General features: G+C 36.2%; 1 protein-coding gene across 26 annotated transcripts in view; it reads right to left on the reverse strand.

Annotated features, from left to right (window-relative positions):
* The window catches only part of ADGRL3 (adhesion G protein-coupled receptor L3), an 818,271-nt gene that overhangs the window by 144,544 nt on the left and 649,639 nt on the right, over positions 1-24,088 (reverse strand). For 15 of the 26 annotated variants that reach the window (XM_053217310.1, XM_053217308.1, XM_053217301.1 and 12 more), the window contains 4 exons: positions 15,465-15,767; positions 13,292-13,395; positions 3,910-4,095; positions 863-901 (listed from right to left, as the gene is read on the reverse strand). In XM_053217310.1, coding sequence (XP_053073285.1) covers positions 863-901; positions 3,910-4,095; positions 13,292-13,395; positions 15,465-15,767 — 632 coding nt within the window. The remainder of the gene's footprint in view (positions 1-862; positions 902-3,909; positions 4,096-13,291; positions 13,396-15,464; positions 15,768-24,088) is intronic. The other 11 variants (XM_053217309.1, XM_053217302.1, XM_053217307.1 and 8 more) reach the window with 3 other exon arrangements.

Raw genomic sequence — 24,088 nt, forward strand, 5'->3', positions numbered from 1 at the left:
CCTCAGGTCCTTATCCCATTCCTTAGTTTAGAATAACATTCAATTGCCTGACTGCCTTCCAGTTCATGTCTTTGGGGGTTCCTGTGCATCTGGAATTAAAGTTGTTTTTTTTTCTCCTGTTAATCTGTCTTATGTCAATTTAATTATTAGACCAGCCAAAGAACCTAGAGGGGAAAAAGGAAAAAAAAAAATTTTCAAACCTCTACACTGCCTTCCTGTCTTGTAAAAATAACTATAAAGTTGTTTCTGCCATTCTTTTCACACAGACCCCATAAACAAAGTAATGGTTTCTACCCTGCTTAGAAACAAATTGCAACATGTTAGCTGGAGAAAAATTATATTTATATCAGGACTAAAATGTTCATAATGGGTGGGAAGGTAAGACAGTCACCATGTGGGTGGAATATTTTGGTACAGAAGCACGATGTTCCAAGTATTCTGGACTATTCGTTGTCTTATATGGTTGATTAAATGTAATTTCTGAATGATTTACTACTCAAATATTAGCTGGCCCAGTGTATTAATGAAATGCTTTCACACACACACACACCTCTATGAAGAAATTAGAGATTTACGTATTGCACCCAACTCACCTTTCAGTTATGATCAAAATTCTCACATTCCAAGTTACACCTCCTTGTTGGTCTGTGTTCATCTTGGATGAAAGAGCATGGGCACTGCCAGATTTCTTTTCAGCACATACCCTTTCATATGTCTTTCTGTCCCCACCCTTCATGCCCTCCCTTTAAATCCCTTTAGCTCAATAGGGTACGTTATCGTTTTGCTATCAGATGCCCATCAATGCTATCACCAACAGAGACAATTCAACAACTTAACACATTTATAAAAACGCAGAAAGTACCTGGACATAGGCTCTGCAAGAGCGCTCTCTTTTCTGAAGCTGAATCCATTAAGACAGCAGATTAAACACAGAATAGAAAAAACAAGTTAGTGATAGAAGAAAACAAGAAAAATAAAAGAACGCATCTACACAAAACACCTTATTCTGTTGTGCACTACTTTCTAGAGGAGAATGAAAGCTAAGCAGCAGCAAAATGTAAGCCATGGCTTGAAAGACAGTCGCCAACGCCCTTTCAGAATAAGCCAGGTGGAAACTGTATGGTATAAAGTTGTTAATGATGGGAGGAAATCTGGGAATAAATGTAGTAGAAATTAGTAATCATTACACTTCAGTTATTTGAAATGATTCATTTCACATCAGGTTAGCGGTTAATTCACGGGCCACAAATGAAGACATGAAGTTAAGGAAGTTATATCAAAACTTTGGAACCCACATTGTTTGTGGTTTAGAGATTATAGAGATGGTTAATATGCACCACAAACCGTATGTTCAAACACAAAAAATTCTGTTTATCGGAAAAATAGAAATGTCCATTCATTATGGTTATTTGATTCCAAGGGAAAGATACCAACAGATAAGTAACTTCTGATTAGAAGAATGTGATTCATCTTCTGACTTATCACTGCTTTTATTTCTTGAATAATTTCTTTTCACAGTTTTGACCAAAAAAAATTATACATTTTAGAAACTTCTGTGGGATAAGAAGCCTGTTTTTATTTGTTTGCATACTGAGTGATGTTTTTCTGGGCAAAAGGTTAACAACAACTCATATTCAATCCCAAACATTTTTTTTTCTGATGATGGAATGAATAATTAATAAGTTTAATTGCCCTGTTTAAATAAATGACACAAAATTTTATAAATTCGATTATGATTTTCTTCCACTTCCCTATTTTTTTTTTCCCTTCAGTAGCCTTGATTGTTGAAGGAGAAAATTACCCAGGTTTAAGAAGCAGTTACTCTGATGCCTTTTGTGTGGCTAATACTGTCCCAACTTTAATTCATGCATTCTTCAAAGAGCACACTGCAGTTACTCCTCTACAGAATTAAGTGAGGAATGAGTGCAAGTAAATTGCCAGCGCTGTCATTTGGATCACTGACTCGCATCTTGGTGTTGCAGGACTCTAAACCCTTCAGAATTTCAATGTGGAGTTCAATTGATTTGTACCAAGTTGACTTTGCAAATCTGATGGGTTATAACTGCTTCGGGGAACAGTGGGAACCACAGGATATGAGAGCAAGCCAGCAAGCATGTGAATAACCTTTGCCCTCCCATCTCCTTACCCCATCATGCAAATTAACATATGACAAACCACATTATATAAACAACTGAAAAGAGCCAAATGGGAAACAAAAGAAAGCATTAAAAAGCTTCACAAATGGAAATTTGCCCATTATGTAGTTATTTGATATTCAGAGTAGGCAAGCTGATTAGCTGTAGCCAGTTAGAATGTGACATTAATTGCCAGCTTTACCTGATATTGTCAGACATCAACATCATTTTTAAATAAAGATACAAAGTATTGCTATAACAAGTAATGTTATGGATCTGTAACATTAATAGAAATTACTACCTCCAGTACATTAGGATAACAATAGCTGGCGGCAATATTCATTAATAGCATCCAGTCAGCCTGGGTAATAACACATTAAAATCACAGCATGCCCAGATTACATAGGCCGCTGTGGATTACATTTTATCAGGGACTTGGTTGTGATTCTGTCAGGGGTATAAGTGACAAAAATAACTCCTTTATATTCAGCATGAACAAAAAAAAACAAACCTCTAATAATAATTTATATCTACTAGATAAAACAGAATCTGTTTTCTGAGGATGAAACTGCAGGAAAAACTGTATTTGCCAGATGAAATAGTAGGCTTTCCTATATCCAACCATCATTATTGGAAAAATTTCTTCCATCTTTATCAGTGAGACTTTAGTCTAATAAGACACAAAAGAACTTAACATATTAAAAAACCACTCAGAAGTCATTTGTCATGCTAAAGGGGAATGTTCATTTAGTGAATTCCATTGAGGACTTTAGTCTGTTACTGCCAAATTCTTGCTTTATACAGTAGTAGGACTATCAGACATTCAAGGCCTTAAAATCCAGTTTCCATAATTGATCACTTCTCCTGCACAAATATCTTTTAGGGAACTTATGTCATTTGATGGTAGCAATTCTAGTTTGTTTTTGATCATGGAGTTATTTCACCATGTGATTTTATAAGTAATAAATTATATTCCTTATAAATATGTAAAATATATTTTACATAGTTATGTAAGTTAAGTGCTTATATGGTGTATAGGTTATATGCAATAAACATAAAATGCTTGTATATGTTTATATAATGTATATAAATATATTGTATATTTATAAGTATCAATAAGAATATATAAAATGTATCTTCTCTGAAATTTAAAAATATATTATTTTCATTATTCAGATTTGCTGAAATACAATTAAACCTTCTAAGTGTTAACATAGTGAAGTAAAATCTGGGTAATTTAAATATCAAAAGGAAATACAAATTAAAACCTAATTACTTGCCTCATGAGTTTTTAAGTATAATATTAATTAGATTAAGTCATTTCATTTTTAAAACATCTTTAATGAATTGCTAATATCCTTTCTCATTGTTGTTATTTTCTAAATTTATACTTATTAGACTTTTGTTTATAGCAATTAGACATTTGTTTTATTGTAATTATTTTAAAATAAAAGTTTAAAAGGAAGAAAAGAAGCAAATAAATCACATTTACTCGTATTGACCTTGCCAGAATTTAGCATTCAAAACAGTAAACACTAAAGAAAATAGAATTGTAAATTCAAAAAATTTACATTTTTTGTAAAGAGAGAGATTATCATTTATTGTGTCTTTAGAGGCCAAATAGGGTGGGCCATCATTAATAATCAAATAGTGAAGCAGACTGAATGTAACTAGTGATGCTCTTTAGAACGAACGAATTTTATAGAGAGAAATTAACCAAGGAAGGCTCACTGATCCTACTACAGCTTTAAAAATATATAACTGAAGTCCTTACCTTGTTCAAACTCCGTGCAGCACTATCTTTTCCACCTGGGGTCAAGTTCCGGAGTTGTACATCTAGGAGCCCTACCAGCTGGTCCATGGCACGGACTGAGTAGGTGATGTCTCCAGCATTCAAATGATTTCTTGTTTGTTCAGCCAGCTCTCTAGCTATGTTGGCAGCTGTCTCTCCAGATTTCAACTGCGGTTTTTTGAAAACAGAATAAAAAGGAAAGAGATCTTAAGTAAGGGATTTTATTGGTCTCTGTGAACAATTGTTTTTGCATGGGAATTATAATCATCAAGCCAAGACATAGTTATTTAACTCCGGCTTCACCTGAAAGATAGTCTCAGGTTTTCCTACTAATCCATCTTTTCCCACAATACCTAACTTGAAATTCATATCTTTAGGAAAGTCCCCTTTGAGGAGTCTTCTAAAAATTGTTCTCACCCTAATTATCCATTTGAGTGGTCACATCTAAGGTTTGCCCTATGATTTTCTCTGTGAGTTTCTAAATTGGATGCTGATGAGTTGTGATGATGCAGTTGTGAATCCCCAACCATATTCTAAGTTCTAAGAGACAAGCACAAAGTTTCCATTGTGCCTAATTTAGCGCTTAATACACAATGTATACGGACTGATGCTAAACTCTAAAAATTTGTCCCAAATACAATCCCTGTTTTTCAAAGGGTCTTCATTTTCTTCTTAACTAAATATGAGATTTTGTTCCCACTGCACTAGGTGGCAAATTACTGCTGTTCCTAGCATCTTCCTTTTCTGAAGCTACATGCTTATTTTTCAACTATATTCTATAAACATATATCAAACTGTCAATACCCCAAAGATGTTATTTAAAAAGACAGATACTAATAACCCATGTTCACATGAACAAATTTGATAGCTTTGGGTAATAAGAAGATAGGGATATCTTACAGTATTACAAGTTAAATGTATAATAGTGTCATGTTTAGGAAACTTTTTTTTTTATAAATTTTTTTTACGTTTATTTATTATTGAGAAGCAGAGAGACACAGAGCATGAGTGGGGGAGAGGCAGAGAGAGAGAGAGGGACACAGAATCCGAAGCAGGCTCCAGGCTCCCAGCTGTCAGCACAGAGCCCGACCCGGGGCTAGAACTCACAAACTGCGAGGTCATGACCTGAGCCAAAGTCGGTCGCCCAACCGATGGAGCCACCCAGGCGCCCCGGAAACTTTTTTTTTTTTTTAGCACAGTCCTATATAAAACTTAGGGTCACACAGAGAAAAGTCCTTTCTGTAAGGTCATCTTCTAGCAGGTATTCAGGCTATAAGGAGCAAGACTAAGACTCTTAGTCATGTAAGTTAACACTATCTCCTCAGGGATGCTCAATAAATATTTATAGCAGGATTGACTATTAAGAAACAAATAAGTTAGGGTTATCGGAACATCTATATCATTAATAATCATATCCTCAAGTATATTTAAAGATCCAAATTGAAACGAAGCAAGTATAGTAACACAATGTTGGGAAGGATTTGTGGAAATGTCTCTCACCCTCGGAAACAGCTCCTGGGCATATATATTTGTATAGGCCCCACGTAGAATTAATTACCAATGTCCATTAAATTTTGTAATGCAAAGACTATATAACTGAGGGATTTCTCTTATCACTATCAACCATAACAAATAATCCCACAGATGTAAAAGAGAAATATTCAAAGATGTTTATTCTAGCTTGTTTAAAATACAAAACAAAATGGATTATGACCTGCAGAAAACTGCTCATGTATATAAATATCACGGAATATTGTACTATGGTTTAAAAGTTTAAAGGAGATCAATATCATTAACATCAAATTTCAACATGCAATGCTGAGTTAAAATAAATGCAAGTATAAAAAAGTATTTATTTATGCTAATATCTATTAGCATGCTACTTGAAATAAAAATACAAAATGTAAGTAGCATATAAACATGCTATCTATGAAGAAGAAATACAATACATAAAACATGATATTTTTATGTGTTTATTTTACATATATTTAAGCACGAAGTCTGAAAGATGGGAATCAAAGGAAAAATCCTTTTCTGTAATGTTTAAATTTTACAAGAAGAATGGTTAAAGTAGTTATTATATATAACCAGTGTTTTTTAGAAATCCTTACAATTGTAAACACCCGCACTAACTTTAATAAATTTGTAAAATATGGTCAAGACCTACATAGCTAGATACCTGTAACCAAATGGAGCATATTACAGGGTTCAAGGATAAGTACATAACAAATTCAATGTGGATCAAAGTAGCATTCATGGCCCACTGACTGTCATGAAAGTATTTTCAAGTGGTCTCAGAGTGAAATAAATGTGGTTGTAATTCATACATTTTAATTTTATATACAATGTAAGGCTGTTTACTGGTAATCTAATAATCAATAGGTGATTTACAAAATTTAGTATTCGTTAATTTAAATCAGTGAGAAGCTAGGTATTCGCAAAGATTTCAAATTCAGTATTCCATTCAGACTTATTGAATGGTGCACATGATACAAGTGCTTGGTAACTTTGAAAAACTCTTAGTGTGCCTATGAACATCCAGTGGTTGGAATTCCCATAATTTTCCAAGAGGATGTTCTTTTAATCAACACATGATACAGAGTGGGCTGGCATTTGTTGTAGTTTCTATCTATGCTATTCCTCTAATAATGAATATATTTGTAGAATTCTATGGTTTTACTTTGTTAATCACTGTTGTACAGTTGTTCTTTTTAAATTTTTTTTTAAATTTATTTTGAGAGAGAGAGAGAGAGAGAGAGAGAGAGAGACAGTGTGAATGGGGGAGGGACAGAGAGAGAGGAAGAGAGAGAGAATCCCAAGCAGGCTCTGCACTGTCAGCACAGAGCCCAGTGCGGGGCTTGAAGTCACAAAATTGAGATTATGACCTGGGCAGAAACCGAGAGTTGGACACTGAGCCACTCAAGCACCCCTGTACAATTGTTCTGTACCTTTGTTGGTTGTTATATTGTTTTCTTCTATTTCTTTATTGACATGTATTAGTTTTTCTATGAGAATGGTCAGGGCAGATGGACCTCTAGAGTCTTTTGATTTACTTAAATGGTCTGTGTTGAACAAAGTTTGAGAGGCATCTGGGGTTAGAGGCATACAAGTAAATAACATTAATGCAATGATGCAATTTTATTTTATTTCTTATGTTTATTTATTTATTTGTGAGAGAGAGAGAGAGAGAGCACGAGCAAGGGAGGGGCAGAGAGAAATAGGGAGACACAGAATCCGAAGCAGGCTCCAGGCTCTGAGCTGTCAGCACAGAGCCCAATGCAGGGCTCAAATCCACAAACCGTGAGAACATGACCTGAGCCGAAGTTGGATGCTAAACAGACTGAGCCACCCAGGTGCCCCAACGAGACAATTTTAATAACAGGATTGTATATGAGGTATTATGGGAATATTAGTAGAGGGGTAGAAAACATCTGGAAATGGGGTGGGAAGGCATCCAAAGTAAACAACTATAACAACCATGGTTTGGGAAGACAGGATACTGTAGGTACAACAGAAAGGAAAAGCACACTTTTCCACCTTCAGAACTCAATATTGATACCTACGCAGTATAAATTGTATTGTCTATGAGGTAAATATGTACTGTATCTTGCTTTAAAAATAGGATGAATATCTCTATAATTTCAACAGTTATTCACTCTACATGTTCACTTGCTTTTTTAACTAAAATTTGAATTTCTAATGGCATTATGCTAAAGTCTGAGGCTACAATACTAAATAAAATGGTTCCCAATAAAAAGGAGCTTACCTACTAGCAGTGGAAAGAACTCTTTATAAATTAGCTACAAAATTGTTTAATTTTAATTTTGTGGAGTGCAATACAGAATCCAAGTTTAAGGGCCTTTTAATCGACTGTATGAAGTTAGGGAATAATTTAGGAAATGCTTTTCTAAGGAAAAATGTTTCGTGTGACGTGGAGGAATGTTTCGTGTGAGGAAAAGAAAGGATTGGGTTAGGATATAGGTGAGGGCCTCTAGGCAGAGACGACGCTTTCAGGAGGGAGGGATATGGGGTCCTAGGGGAACTGCACAAGGGGTGCTATAACTGGAATTTAGGTGGCCAGAGAAGTGAGCAAGGGGCAGATTAAGTTGTCCCCTTCATAAGTCATGATGAAGATTTTGTGGATCATGCTAAGATCAAGGGAAGGTACTAATAATTCTAAACAGGAGTGATCTAATCAGAGTTGTGTTTGAAATCAAACGCAGGGGAATGTATTAGAGGGTTCAGGAGTGAATGAATGAATGACAGGGTACTTGCCAAGAGGCTACAGCAGCAGAAGCTGTTGTGGGTTAGGGTAGCAGCAGTGGAGAACAGTGGAAAGTGGCCTGATTTGGGAGAGACTTATAAGTACACTGACAGGCCTACTCTCTGAGGGGAGGAGAAGGGAAGAGAGGCACTCCATGGTAATGCCATTAACTGGATTCTCCAACAGCCATTATGACCTCAACATTCACCACTCAGTTCAAAAGTTGCCTTTCCAGATAAGGCTTTCACCATATTCTTGGAATATGGAAATTCCAAGAATTTGGAATATGGAAAGACCATATTCCATATGGAATATGGAATATGGAAAGACCATATTCTTTCCAGTGGCAGCCAGAGGTTACTCCCCTGTCCTGATGGCCCTATTTACTTCTCTCACCCCAGTAGTCACGGACCACAAGTATCTCATTTCTATACAACAAATACATGCATATCTTGAATCTGCCTCAAGCTTCTGCACAGAGGCAGGGTTGAAATAATGTTATTCTGTATATCCTAGCTTACAGACCTAATGAAAATGTCTGTCTCTAACATTTCTTTCACTAAATTCTACTGAAGTTATTTCTCAGCAATAAGCACATACACTGAGAAATCTTACGAGTTCTGTGAGGATTAGTAAATTAATACCTGTATTGAAATGGTGGGATTATATTCAGGACTTGAATAAGGGAAGGCAAACCCTGCAGCTTTAGTTGAGGATAATTATGACAGAGATGGATACTATTTACATGTCAAATTTTGACACATGTAAAAACAATTTGCTTTGAAATAAGCTTTGACGTTTTATGAGATTTATTACATCAAACATTAATCGGGTGCCAAACCAATTCATGAAGGAGTTTCTCATAGTGTTTAAGTATATAGCTATCATTTCTTTGAAAGATCTACTTATGCTATTTTGCTGTAAATCAGAGTCAAGTAGGTATAGAGACAATTAAATGCTTCTATCTTACAATTGAAAGTAGGTTAAATAAGCCTGAAGTCCTAGAAACCCTACCAATCTCTGATAAAATTAAGAAGCAATTTACAGAATCTCTATGGAGATTAAAAGAATGGAGAAATTAAAATCTGGGTGACAGGATTCGACTTTTTCTTCCAAGGCAGGCAACTGGCTTATCTTATACAATTAAATAGCAAAAATTCTAGGTATTCACATCCTTCATTAGAAAACGCAGGGAGAACTCTACTTATCTCAAAATCTGTCAGTAGCTTGTGAACAAACAAAAGACAAGACTCTTCAGTTTGTTAGAAACAGAAAGACTATTTTCCAGTGACAATTCAGTCATTTCTTTTCCATATAATAGTTGAACTAGGCAATGAAGGAGGAAGCTTACTTCACTTCACATGCAAAGAAACATGAAAGCTATTCAAAACTGTAATTTCAAAGAATTTTAAATTGACTGGAGGGAGTGTAAAGTGCAATCAGCTCTTTAAAGGTATGCAACACAGAAAATATAAACTCCTTTTGGAGAATCTGAGTCTAACCTAGAGATCAAGCTGAAGTGAGAAACTGTATTTTAGTAAGCAGTCATTATGGCGAGAAAATACGATACTTTGCTACATATGTGTGAAGAGGCTGAGCTCTGAACCAATCTGCTTGCTGTCAAGAAAAGCTTGAAAATATTAAAAAAAATTAATTTGAAGACTAATCTATTTTTCTATCCACTCATCTATTTATCTTTGAACCTGCCTTTCCTTCTGTCCATCCATCCATCCATCCATCCATCCATCCATCCATCCATCCACCCGCCCACCCATCTGACCATTGACTCATCTATCTATCCACCTACCTACCAATTTTTCTCTCTCCCTCTCTCTCCCACCTCCCTCTCTATTGCTGCTGGAGTAAAGGCCACGTTGTGCACAAATTTTTGCCTTGCTCTTTCTGTACATATTATGCTTTTATTAAACCTCATCATTATGAAAGTATTCTTGCTCATTTGTAACAAATTTCTTCATGAAATTCTGACTTCAAAGGCTTACATTTTCGCTAATAAAATATAAGCTACACTTTATCACCACACAAAATTTAATCTATAATTTCACCAGTATGGAAGTGGCCTGAATTCATTCATGGATCAGAAGCCATCAAAATTATTTGCCTGTTTTCTCCCTTCTGGCCTGACTGCAGGGGTGGGGGGGGGCAGAGGTGTGTGTGCATAACTCATTTCTTAGCAAACATGAAAATATAGTTTGCATTTTCAAACTAAAGTAAGCATCCTGATGCATGTACTTGTGTATACTTGCTGTCTACAGGGGTGCCGGACACACAGTGGGTGGATAGTGTTAGTGATAATGAAAAGAATAGTCCTCCCTGTGGTATAGATGATGAGACTGTGATCCAGAAGTGTTCTTTCCTTGAAAGCCCTCAGGAATTCCCTGAGAAGCACTGTACAGTCATAAGGGAGGTGCCTCACAGGCTACGATGCATTCACTCAGGAGCTCACGAAGATGGGGACATTGAATACACTGTTTATACTGAATCACTCCCTCCTTTCTTTTCTCATCTGTGCTGTCATTGGGGGTCAAAAATGTTCCTTTATTTTAAAAGTTTGAAGTTCACAAGACTACAAAAGGGGGAAGAGAGAAGGAATGAACCATGAAAGATAACTCTTTCACTTTCATTTTTCAACATGACATAAAAAAATCCACTAGAAAAAGGGGAAAAGGCCACTTCCTGGGTCAAGGCCACTTTCCATCCTCCTCCATCTTCCTCTCTGCCCTAGAGGGTGAACTCAGAAGGATGTTATTCAGAGTGCCTCTCTTCTCTGGCTTCCACTGGGCTTGTCCAATGGGGAGGGTGGGCAAGGGAATGGAAGGAGGAGGGAGAGTGAGGTCAGTGTATTTATTTCCCTTTGGTCTTCTTCTGAAAAGTTGCCTGGGGCTAGGCTGAGTCTCTTGTCTGTAGGCCATCTTTCTTCTCAAAGACATCCGCTTCCAATTTTTTGTCACTCCTTTTATCCAGCAACAGTGGGCCTGGGGTTGGGAATAGCTCCACCTCTGTTACTAGCACTGGGTTCTTGCTCAATCCCTCGCAGTTCACCTTTGCTCCCCCAATACTGCTAGAAACAAATCCTTTTCCCATGTTCTATCTGTTGTTGGGACTCAGGTACTGAGGGAGGAAATGAGCAGAAGTATGAATTCTGTGAAAGATGCTTTGGAGAGTTAGGGAGATAATACGGACAAATCGCTCAGTGAACACTGCACACAAATTCTCTCTTGGAGGTTTACAATGTTAATATTTAAAAGTGTTGGAGTTTTATGGTAAAGAAACCTGTTCAACTACCCTTTATATTCAACGGATAGCATAAATATTTGGAGGTATGAGGGGCACACCAGGTAAAAGGGTGGACAAAAGTGAAGAGAGACTAGGGAAGTAAGTGTGATGTAAAGGCAGGAATTCTGTGCAGTTTAGTTTAACCAGTGTTGTGGCTATGTGTGATATCTTAATAAAAGTAGACCCAGCTAAAACCCCAGCTCCAACACTGACATTGGGCTACTTATATAATCTGATTCAGACTACTCCAAAGCCTCCTGTTATACTTTTGAAGATTTTATAAACTTATGAAAACTGCAGTGAAGGTATTATTATAAATTCTCATTGCCTAAATTCTATAATCTTACTATAATTATAATCTTACACAATTTTACAGACTCTACAGGATTAAACAGAATTGCTCCAGAATAATGGAACATATTTGTTATATTAAAAAAAAAAAACCACCCATCCATAAATCAAATGGGCAACAGCTGTCTGGTCTTTGCAAAGAATTATCTCTTTTGTCATAAGATTAGGAGGTCTGCAGAGGAAAGAAAAGAATTAAGCATCATTATCAGTTAAAGTCACCCAGTAATTCCTGCAATGAAATAGTCTAACCATATTCAGGAATTATCATGAAAACACTCAGCTTTCTAGATGAATTATTACTGAATTAATATCAACCCCTGGGCTAAGTATGTAGGGAGTATTTTTTAAAAGTTGCTAATGTAAGGAGATATGCTACTGATCTCTTAATCTGATCACATCCAGCAAGAGTTATTTGCCCTGGGGTCTGAGCTACACTGTAATAAAATCAAAGGACATAAAAACTGTGGCAGGAACAGTGCTGAAATTGGAGAAGCATCATTATGAATAGCAACAAGTGTGGAGATGCATATGTAAGAGGGTAACTAGAGTCAATATAACCACTGTTCTCCATGATTTAGGGTAAATAGATAGTTATGGCTCATCTGCTAAATAATCTACTGGGTAGATATTTATGGATTATTATTCAGTATATTACTGAGGATCAGCCTGGTTAAAAACAAATAGAGAAAAGGGCAAATGGCACAGACAGGCTTTTAGAAAAGCCATCATTCGTAATATTTCTCAGGAAAAAATCTCTTTCAGAAATTCCTCAGCATAGCTAATGTGCCATAGAAGGACTCTTCATTTTAGGAGTGCATAAATCCACACAAATTGCTATAATAAGGATTCATCCCATAGCCCTTTTGGCATAAATGCACATCTGGTCTCTGTTTGTAATGAAATCAATTCAAAGCCCCACAGTGCATTAATAATAAAAATGTTCAACATATTGCAACCAAATAAGCCCTGAAAATTTGAGTCTGCAAGATTTTGTCACACGTACATATACTTTTAACACTGATAAATGATTAGGTTACAGAACATTTATCAAATAGCTTAAGATTCCAAAGGTAGACTTTTTTTGGTAATTGTTATTTTCACAGGAAAATCCATATGCATGTATGCTAGATGTTTTGCTTGCTTGATTTATAACACCTCTTGGACTTTTATACCTATAGTTCAAAATACCATAAAAATTTTATTATTAATAAAATTATCATAAGCAATACTGCCTGCTTTAGAGGAAGTTCATGGATTTGCCCTTTAAGAACAACAAAATTCTAGATTAGCTCATCGCATATCAAAGGGTGTCATTAAATCTTAAATAAAAATATAATGGAAGAATATTTCCACATTAATTAAAAAAAGATCTTAACCAGTTTGTCTGCACCAGCTAGAGTCAACAGCAGAGGATCTAAGTTTGGGAAAACCTTCCTTGTCAGTCACGTGATTTACCTTTTGTGTTATTTGGTTGACCCAAGGAGAAGAACAGTTGCTAAGATCTGGTCCTTGGGGATCCCAGATTCCATCAGGAGCCAGGCATAGATATGTTGACACTCCTAGAACAATAAGAGAAAAACGTCTGCTTTAAATACTCAAACCATGTTTCTTACAATGACTTTATATCCATGTTATGTTTAAATATGAACACAGGCAAAATGGAGATCATTAAGCTAAGCTAATGTTTATTGAAACACCACATCCAGAGCCTGGCAGACAACGGACACTGGAGAAATGCAACCAACCAAACAAAAACGTTCAATATTTTTAAAGCACTTGCTGGCAACTACACCAGTTACAGAGGACAATTTCATAAGTGAGATAGATGCGGTGCCTGCCACCATGGGGCTTATCGTGTGGGTTTTCACACAAGGCAAGGTAGCAGTTGAGTCTTAAAGGAATCAGTTTGCAGGTTTTTCAGGAAGACTAGGTAGGAAAGGGCACTCCAGGTGCAGAGAAGATATGTTGTCCTTGGGAAATCTCAAATGTTTTAAATTGAGGTCTACTGTACAGGAGAGTTATATGTAATGGGCTTGGAAAGGCAGGCATAGTGAGATCATAAACTGCCTGGTCTGCCACCTGTGGGTGCTGGAAAATCAATGAACATTAAGCAGAGGAGAGAAATGAGCTGATTAAGGTTTTAGTAAGATAACTGTGGCAGCAGCAGAAAGGATGAATTTGAGGGGGAGATGTGAAGGTTTGGGGGACACTATCGCAAAAATTCAAGTGACAGCATGTGTGGGTCTAAACAGCAAAGGAGACAAAGAAAAGGTTAAAAATAAGATTTCAGCATAGGGACATTCACCTGGGAGGGCTCTAGAAGGCTTCCTTTAAATCTCTCTCCCAATTTTCACAGAACAATGGTGACATATTTCTGTCGTGCTTTCAAACTGCTTTCAAATAAAGTACTTCACTAACCTTCACAACAAACATTTGACGGGGTGGTGGTGGGGGGGGCTGTTATTATTTCTCGTTTAGAAATGAAGGAAATGAGGCCCAGAACGAAGGGGACAGTGCTAAGAGGCAAGGTTTCAAACTGTTGGAATCACACTGATTTCAGTAACACAACTGAATTGCACCCTTTCCTAAAGGGAAAAAATATTTCAGAATATTTTTAAACACTTTGCTGAAAAAAAATTAAATGTGCACTTGTGTAAAAGTCAATATTCTTTTTGGTCTTTCTACCACTTCATATACTATAGAATTCAGAATGCTATATCCCCACTGGAACAGTTCTAAGAGAAACCTGTTTGAAGCAACCAGATCAATAACACCCAAAGGCGTAGTCACTATTGTTAGTACAGTGACATCTATTGTATATTTGCTTTCTTTACATATTTTATGGAATAGGGCACATTTTATTTAGTGTATCAAGTATTAGCTTTATGAAGATCAATGTATGTGACAGCCAGGCATTTTCTGGCTTAACGATTGTAAATAATAATATGGTTACCATTGGGGGATGTTATGAATCGCAACAGTAAAAAAAAGGGGGGGAAGTAGAGTAGAACTATTTAGCTCTTAACTGTCTCTCAGAGGAAACAATGAAGCTTGCTCTTTCTAGTGGATATTGAGTAGTGGGAGTCTGACTCCTGTCTATGTGAAGAGCCCTTGACTGTTAAGGGATGGCTATGATGACTTATGAAAAGGAGAGTCAAACTTCCTCTTCTGTTAAATTTTAGGTAGTTTCAATGATCATCTTCTAATGTAAAAGTCCTTGACCCCATTTTCTGCAATCAACAGTTGATGGTCGGTGCCAAGGACGAGAACTAACTCCCTTCCAATCCATTGATTCGCTCCGGGCTGCTGCACAGAAGGGCTGGCCTTCAGGAGTAGCCAGGACATGCACAGCCTAACTGCAACTCCACCCAGGGACCTCCCCCCGTGGGCGAAAATACTGACCTCACGTGTATCCCCACCAAATCCTCACCAGTGACTTCTTCAGAATGTATTTTCAAACTCTGAAAATACACTGCTTGAAATCGTCATTCAGCTGAGTTCAGAATTCAAGTGAACTAACAAAAATATGTAGTGACAAACAAACAAAAACACTAAAGAAACAATTGGGAGAAAAGCAAGCTAAAGTAACAGAATACCTTTCTTTAGCTTGGCTCTAGGACACACTTACCTATAGTTCCTGCAGGGCACGGCTGCTTTGCCATCTGTCCTTGACGGGTCTTAAACCACATGATTTCTCGGGCTTCCACGGCTTCACAGCTCTCTTCCAGGGCTGGGATTTGGGACGCTGCTGATGGCAGATGTGTGGTAATGTCGTCAAGCACCTCCACAACTGGAGATGGGGTGCTGGTACTCCGGTTTCTTCTTCCTGACACTGAGGGGGTAGTACTCCTGCCTGGGCTCCAAGTTGTGGTCCGCAGGGTGGTACTGGTGGTGGTACTTCCCATACCAAGAGGTCCTGTGGTAGAGATTTCTGAAATAAAATTCAAAAGAAAAGACCTACATTGCTTGCTCATCACCTCAAGGTGTCCTCATACTTCAGAAACCATTTTCATTTGAAAATTCCAAGAGCCCTCCACATGGGAAAAATAAGCCAGTGCCAAGGTATCGAAGTGGCACTTCAGGATGATGACGGCCAGCTGACCAGTGACAAATGAAGGCTTGCTCATGGTTCTACTCAGCTCGAATCACAGAAAAAAAAGTTAACAGCATAATTCAACTCTTTAGTAAGCTTCTTAATGTTTCAAGCCTTTGTAACAATTAGAGGATTAATACTTAAAGCCCTCACCTTAGAATATTCAAACCTGGTACATAGAATGGGAGAAAGCTACCTAAACTAGACTTTTCACATTAAGTATAACATGAGTTTCTAAAGATGAAGCAATTAGGGGGAAAGGATTGGAAAAAAAGGGCCTCAAAAATTAAAGTGCTCTCAAGCTAAAAGAGAAAAGACAATTCTGAGTAGAGTCTCTTTAACTTGACGATCTACCAATGCTCTTAGAACTGACCCATCTTAACAAAACTGTGTGAAGTATAAGTGGTTTCCAATCAGTTGTGCCATTAATTATTGTCTAACTAGATTTTTTAAAGTCTAGTATGTATGCCAAATTCCAAATAAAACTAATAAGGCTCCTTGACCAGATGTTAATAGGTTATTAAGCCTATGAAGTACTCAAAGGAATGTTCTAACAATACTATGGAAATAATCACTGCAGAGAGTCACCTTTCTGGGAAAATATATTCACATTTCCATCATAGGAATGCAAGAGTATGCCAGTCCTCCACGTACATACATTGCATTCCTAACTGTAAGGTTAGAAACTATGCTTAACCTCACTTACTTGCAATAAACCTAGGGACACCGGCTCTAACCAGATTCAAAGTAGCTCAGAGTTATGGAACTCAGGGAGTCCTGTGCTAAGCCTCCAGATGTTTGTCATTCATTGTCTGCCGTCTTTAACATGTCATCAACTTGACTCTGCTATCCCAGAAGAGAAGCCACATCCATCACAGTGCATTTAGTACGTATAAAGCTTCCCCAAACAAAGCAGAGATGGCGGTGGGAAGGGGGTATGGATTTCCTGAACATTTAATCACTGAAATTGTAGCATTTTCTGACGTGATGCTATTTTTCTAGCTGTCCTGCCTGTTCTGTTCCTCTTTGCAGCTTTCTTTCTTTCTCTTGTGTTTTCTCTCTATGTGAATGTAATGTTCATAAATTCATTGACTCAAAATTCATAAAGGAAGAGAGGGTATCTTTTTTCCTCTTCTTTCATTTATACCATATTCCCCAAACTGCCAAGTCTTGTTGATTCTGTCTCATTTTTTTACTTTTCTCTCTCCCCAATCACCACTATCTGCATTCACCCCACCATCATCAGTGGATGAATACAATAGCCTTTTAACCTTTTTGCCAGTGAAAGCAATACTAGAACAGAATGGCAATACTGGTATTTCAGTATCTATTTTTGCAAAAGCAAAATTCAGAACTCATAAAATAAAATTGACACAATTTAACACAACTCAAATATAAAATTTAGCAACATAACTAAAGTTGAATTCTTAAAATTATAAATAGTAGAAATGTGATTCTAATGTATGTTGTTTGCATTTAAATTTATTGAAATACTCAAAAAGAAAAATAAAACTAAGAAATATTAATAACTTGAAATTAAATATTATTTAACATTATATTATTAAAATAAATTAATATTAAAATTAAATAATATTGTTCTTAATAATATTAAGTATTAGTCTTAAAAATAACATGTCAGTGGTGTCATGGCTGGGATACAAGAAACTTTTTGTGCAAATTTTTCTGGCTGATGGAAAAATTCTTCTTAACTTTATATTACTTGATAAAATAGTAAGGCAATAGTTAAAAGTTAACTCCAAGTATTTTTTCTGGCTCCTTCAACTTAAAAAATGCCATGTCTCATTTGTAGTTTCTTGAGAATTACATAGATACTCCAGAATGCTTTCTAAATGAGTGAATTTCTTTTCATTTAGATATTTTAATTAGCATACAATGCTCTATGAGGGAGGAGATTCGTTTTGCAAACATTTTTGTCCTGATAAAACTGCACAATACCCCATGTAGTGAAAACATGGACCAGCCTATTGTCTCAATCACACAAATCATAGGAGAGGAATGATGACACATTATCACAAGATGCTTGTCTGCTGTGACTCTGGACTTGCCAATTTTGAATAGATTTGTCTTTTAGCATAGATTTAATATATATATCCTACTTAAAGCATTGGGATTTCAGATTTTTAAAGACTACAGTATCACACCAAAAGGTAGTTAACAATAGCACAGCATAATGGAAACCAATGTTCATCATTTTTCTCTAAAATTATCCCATTGAAATAATTTTCTACCTTTTGCCAGAGGCATCTTGTAGGGTATAAATTGAAATGTGTTACTCCCCAGATTAAAATCCCTTAAATCATTTCTGTCTGCCCTCTAAACACAGATTGGACTCCTTTTCTTCGTGCCTTAAGCCCTTCATGAGTTTATTTCTCTAGCTCATTTGTAATGCTTCTTCATCTTTCAGCTCTACTATTAACCCATACAAAATTACCAGTAATTCCCCAACTGCACCCTGTTCTTTCTGCCTCAGGGCTTTTGCACATGCTGCAGGTGTTCCTGCTCCCATTTCCACCTGGCTAATTTCTGTTTAGCCTTTGGGGATTGCTTGGATGCCATCTCCACCAAAGGACCTTTTCAAAGAACCAAGATGAGGTTATATACTAATATGTTTTATACACGATTACTTCCTCAGCTTTTAGCTTTTTGTCTGACTTACAATAAATTAGGTCTTAGTCAAAATAGATGGCTATCAGGGATAGGTCAAAGAGGCAGGGGAGAGTCCAGTTCTGCAATGTCACACAAAAAAGGAAAAAAAGATAAATAGAGGGAAATAACAAATGGGGTCATTAAGAGTCCTTATAGTTGATAGGCTAAAAAAGTTATTTTATAAATGCATTTTAATGCTATCATTAAAAAAATTACCAGATAACTCAAATGAAAAGGAGCAAGAACTCTTCTTCCCCAAATTGACTCTATCTCACAACATTCATATTTAAATTGAATACACTCTTGTGAAGCAATGATACCGATAAAAGAGATTTTTTAAAACTTTGATTTGTTATGCAGTACATCGCAAGGACTCAGTTTAATACAGACATACTAATATTCGGAATCGATATAGAACTTATTTCCTTGGAACTGTGCTGCAGAGAGATGTATACAAGCAGGGCCATTTCATATCATTTGACTTTTAGCAGAATAAAAGTCAGATTTAAAAGCTGTTCCTGATTCCCCAACCCTTCTATTCCATTTACTGCCATGTAAGACTCTCAAGAGTTTTGTTCAATGCCATCCTTCGGCAGAATAAGTATTAGTGATATACATGTCATCACCAGTGCCCAAGAAAGAACCTGTCTTATTGCTAGATACTGTAAAAAAAAAAAAAAAAAAAAAAGATGTAGAATCACTGAAGAGTCATAGCAGCACACTTTGGCCAAGTTCCAGCCCATACCGTAAGCCACAGGAGTTTGTATTTTTCTATCTTCCAGTAAGGAAGAAATGATATGACGCTTTTTCACTAGATTCTGTTATCGAGTCTTACCTGATAATGTAGCTACTTTAATAAAATTATGTTAAGTGCCTCGTGTGGTTGTGTATCAGGGAAAGTTTAAAAGAATATAAAAGAAAATAAGTGCGAGTGACTATCTGCATGTAACACTTTATCAAGCTTGGGTAATTTTCGTTACTGTTTTGTCATTGCTATTGTGTTTATTGTACTTATGCAGCTTAGCATTTTCATAAAAGTAACTAAACTCCACATTAATAATTTCCCTCATACTTAACCTATTTCCAGAGGAAAATTTCAATTCTCCTGTTTACTGAAATATATTGCCCATGGTCTATTTCATGCTTACATTTTGGTTTCTTTTGTTTAATTTATGTCTCCTTCAATTTCCTTGAAAGGAATAAATATTATTTTGAATATTACTACAGGTTATAGTTTGTGGAGTACACTCATGGAAAACAGTGAAAATAACCAATATTTGTACGGTGCTTTACATTTTTCAATGTCCTTCTTTATCTCTATTATCTGATTGAATTCATTGCAGAATAATTATAACTATGAATTCCTTGTATTACAAATGAGAAAACATAGGCTCAAATGGTAAGTGAATCATAATTATACATATAGAAAGTAAATCAGTTTCCTCTAATTCCTCCATGTTTTTATAATAAGCTATCAAAATGACATTCTGAATTGTTTCATGCATTCCACAACCATCAGTCTATCATATGCTTTAAGAAGGGACTTAAGTAAATACAATGATTCTAAAAAAGACATTACTACTCTTAATCACAAACCATATTTATTATTTGGGATGGACATTGTTAATTTTTCCCCCCAAAGTCGTACATTGAAGCCCTAACTCACTTATAACTACATTTGGAGACAGAGCCTTTAAAAAAGATAATTAAGGTTCAATGAGGTCATAAGTGTGTGGCCCTAATCCAATAGCACCGTTGTCCTTAAATGTGGAGGAAGAGATACTACTAAATGTGGAGGAAGGAGATACTCCTCCTGTGGAGGAGGAGACATGCTCACAGAATGCTCATTTTGATAGCTTATTATAAAAACATGGAGGAATTAGAGGAAACTGATTTACTTTCTATAAAGGCCATGTGAGAAGGTAGCCATCTCCAAGTGAAGGAGTAAGACCTCAGGAGAAACCAACTTACCAGTACCTTGATCCTGGACTTTCAGTTGCCAGAACAGTGAGGAAATGAATGTCTGTTGTTTAAGTCACCTAGTCTGTGATATTTTGTTATGGTAGCCCTAGCAGAGTAATACAGGCATCTTCTAAAAAACTATAAAATTTAAAACAGAAGATTAAACTTCACAGTAGAAGAAATGTTTACCTTCTACTCATAAAGTGCATGAACTTTCTTTCTGATTCGCCTTTATTTTTTCCTTTCTTCTCTAAGATATGTATCCCCCTTCATGGTTTTCCCTTTTCTAATCTGTGTTAACTTCATTCCAACATATAACATTTGGCTAACTACAGAAACATTTCCTTCTCCCCACCCTCCAAGTATTTATTTAAATCCAAGGTCAGTTATTGAAGAAATCTTCCCAAGGGTTTGATATAGGAAATAAGAAAACTAAAACTATAACAATACTCCAAGAGGCTTTTGGTTATTTGTGTAGTGCTCTGGGTAGAAAGAAATTCTGCCTGGTCTCCATGGATATCAGTTGGTGGCAGCTGATTTGATTATACCTAGTTTTTAAAGAGAAACATCAGTTTTATCTGTCATGAAATTATCCAATTCTCTTCAGAATCCATTCATTATATTTGGCTCAATGGCCTCTTAAGATAGTGAAATTCCACAAATTATCAGCCATGTGAAGGAATATTTATTTTTGTAATTTAATCTACTTACATTTTCTGATTTTTTCATAGCCTATCATTCTTATTGCAAATAGAGGAAAATATCTGTTCTAATTAAACATGAATTTGTAATATACTTATTATGTAAAATAGTGAGCTAAAATATGGGATTTAGAGCAACCTATTAAAATTATCTGCTACATATTGAGCCCTACTATGCCAGGAACTATGTGGAATACTTTATATGTGTTCTGATTTAGTGCTCCTAACAATCTTTGGGTAGATATATTTACCTTCATTTCAGAGATGAAAGAAGTCAAATTAAGTAATTCTCCCAAGCTTATAGACTGTCCAGTGACAGAACCAGGAGTCAGTCCATCAAAGTCCAAGCCAAGTCCATCAAAATCCTTCCCTTTTCATTAGGATGGTGGTGGTGTTAACCACGCAGACAAAATTTAATAACAGAAACACATATGTAAAAATTCTTAATGAATGTGGAAATTAATTTGTCCCAAACACCACTCACATGTACTTTTAATGGTATTACTATGGTTCAGACCTCTTGGGTACTTAATGAACTCTTATTATTGGATCAGGCACTATTCTGAGCACTTTACAGGAATTGGCCCATTTAATTCTGACAACAAATCTGTGAGGAGGTACAATTAATTACCTTCATTGTACAGATGGTGAAACTGAAGCACCAACAGATTCAGTAATTTCTCAAAGGTTAAAAGTTCATAAGTAGAAGAATAGAAAAACAACTGAGGCATGGTTAGAGAGACCTCACTCTTAACCATACTAACCTGGAGGGAACATTGAGAGCCTAAACTTGATCCACAAGAAAGCAGCCTGCCCTCTGCTGTTAAGAATAGAGGAAGTAATCATCTTTGAGCTAATTTCTGTTTATCATTTCTAATTCTCCTAAAGATTCAGGACTGGCTGAGAAAAAAACTGTAGAATCCACAAAATTTAATACATTGCTCAGCATTCAAGTAGATAATAAACAAGCAGCAAATAATAATGTGAAATAATAGTTGGCTTTCTTTGAGCATATATTATATACCAGGCAGTGTGCTAACGCTTTACATGCAAAATGGAAGTACAGAGAGGTTTTGTGAATTTCCTAGCTTCACATAGTCCATAAGTGATAAAGCCAGCATTTAAATACAAATAGTTTCACTCCCAAACCTTTGTGTATCTATGTTATCTGACAGAGGTTTAAAGTCCTTTTTTTTTTAAGTATTATATATGGCATACATTATGTGCCTATAAGAGAGTTCAGTTCTAGGAATTACAAGATAAATTCATTCCATCCATATTTATTAATCAACTATCATGTGACAGGAGTTGTATTGGGAATACAATGTTGAATACAGTTATCATGTTCCTTGCTCTCATGATGCCCCCTCTAAGAGGCTTTTACAGAAAACGCTACTGAAAATGATAGGAAATAGAAGAGAAATACACCAACTATATTTTTCATTTGGTATACATTTGGTAGTGTTTGTCTCATATTACACATTGTGCTGGGCACCAAAGATTCAGAGGCAAAGCAAAGAGTACCACCCTCAAGAAGATTTTAATATACTGCATTTTGTGGAATGTACAACATCATCAATTATTCTTTGTGCCACTTATAAAAAAATCTCTAATTAAACTCTGACATGTCTTCAATTGTTAGGTGCACTCTAGCTTATGAAATATTAAAAGGTGAAATCATGAGAATCTTAAAGTTGGTAAAACACTATAATAACAGAAATGTCTTCTTTTAACACACTTAAATACTCAATCATTTAAGAGAGATGTGACTTTGAACAAATTATAATACTCTCTGTGCCTTAGTTTTTTTTTCACTTAGATGGAGGTAATATATATACTTATTTGAGAAAAAAATATACTTATTTGAGAAAAAAATGGCAGTATGGATTTAAAGTACATAGCAAACTAAATGACAGTGAATAATACATTAATAAATATTTACTATCAGTAATAATATTTTTACTTATTCCTTGCTTCAACCAAAAATTACTGATTGCTTACTATGTGCCAAGTGCTATTCTAAATGCTGGGGACATAGAAGTGAACAATAAAAACAAAAAAAGTAAAAATCTCTGTCCTCATGAAGCTTACATCTTACTGGGAGAGATAAACAGGACAAAAAATTCAAATATACAGTATATTATATTAAAAAGTACTAAGGATAAAAATAACAGACAAAGCAGGGGAAAATAACAGAAAGTGCTGGGAGAGGGCAATTACAAGTTTTAATTGGGTGTCAGGCATGGACTTGTTGTTAAGGTGACAAGTGGCGGACTGAGAATCAGGAATAACAGGGGGCCTGCCAGTTAGAGGAGTCAGCCTCTCTAAAGGCCTAGGCACAGTGAGGTGGCCAGTGTGGCTGGAGGAATGTGTGTGAGGGAAAACAACTATGAAATGAGACCAGAAAGGTGGTGGGGACTGTAGCACATAGGAATTTATAGGTATGGTGAGGACTTTGGTATTTATCTGGTGTGGAAATTCACTGGAAGGTTCCGAGCAGAGCAGTGACACGATCTGACTTAGGTTTGCTTACACTGCCGTGGTTAAGAGTAACTGAATGGGCGAAGAGCAGGAGTAGGAAGAACAAGTGTTTATGTGGCCATACATCTGAGGCGCTGGTGACGATGATAACGACCAGCATGCTGTGGGGATCCATTATATACCCACGAGAGCACGGGGTCTAATAGAGGAGGTGATGGCTTTTGGGTCTGGATACGATGATCCTCATTGACACATAGTAGGCCTTCAATAATTGTTGACTGAATTGAACTGATTTAACAAAAGGAGAGTTAGTCCTTCTCATGTGAATTCTTCTCCAGCTCCATTCAA

Source organism: Acinonyx jubatus, chromosome B1, assembly GCF_027475565.1.
Source record: "Acinonyx jubatus isolate Ajub_Pintada_27869175 chromosome B1, VMU_Ajub_asm_v1.0, whole genome shotgun sequence".
In the NCBI taxonomy this organism is placed as follows: domain Eukaryota; kingdom Metazoa; phylum Chordata; class Mammalia; order Carnivora; family Felidae; genus Acinonyx; species Acinonyx jubatus.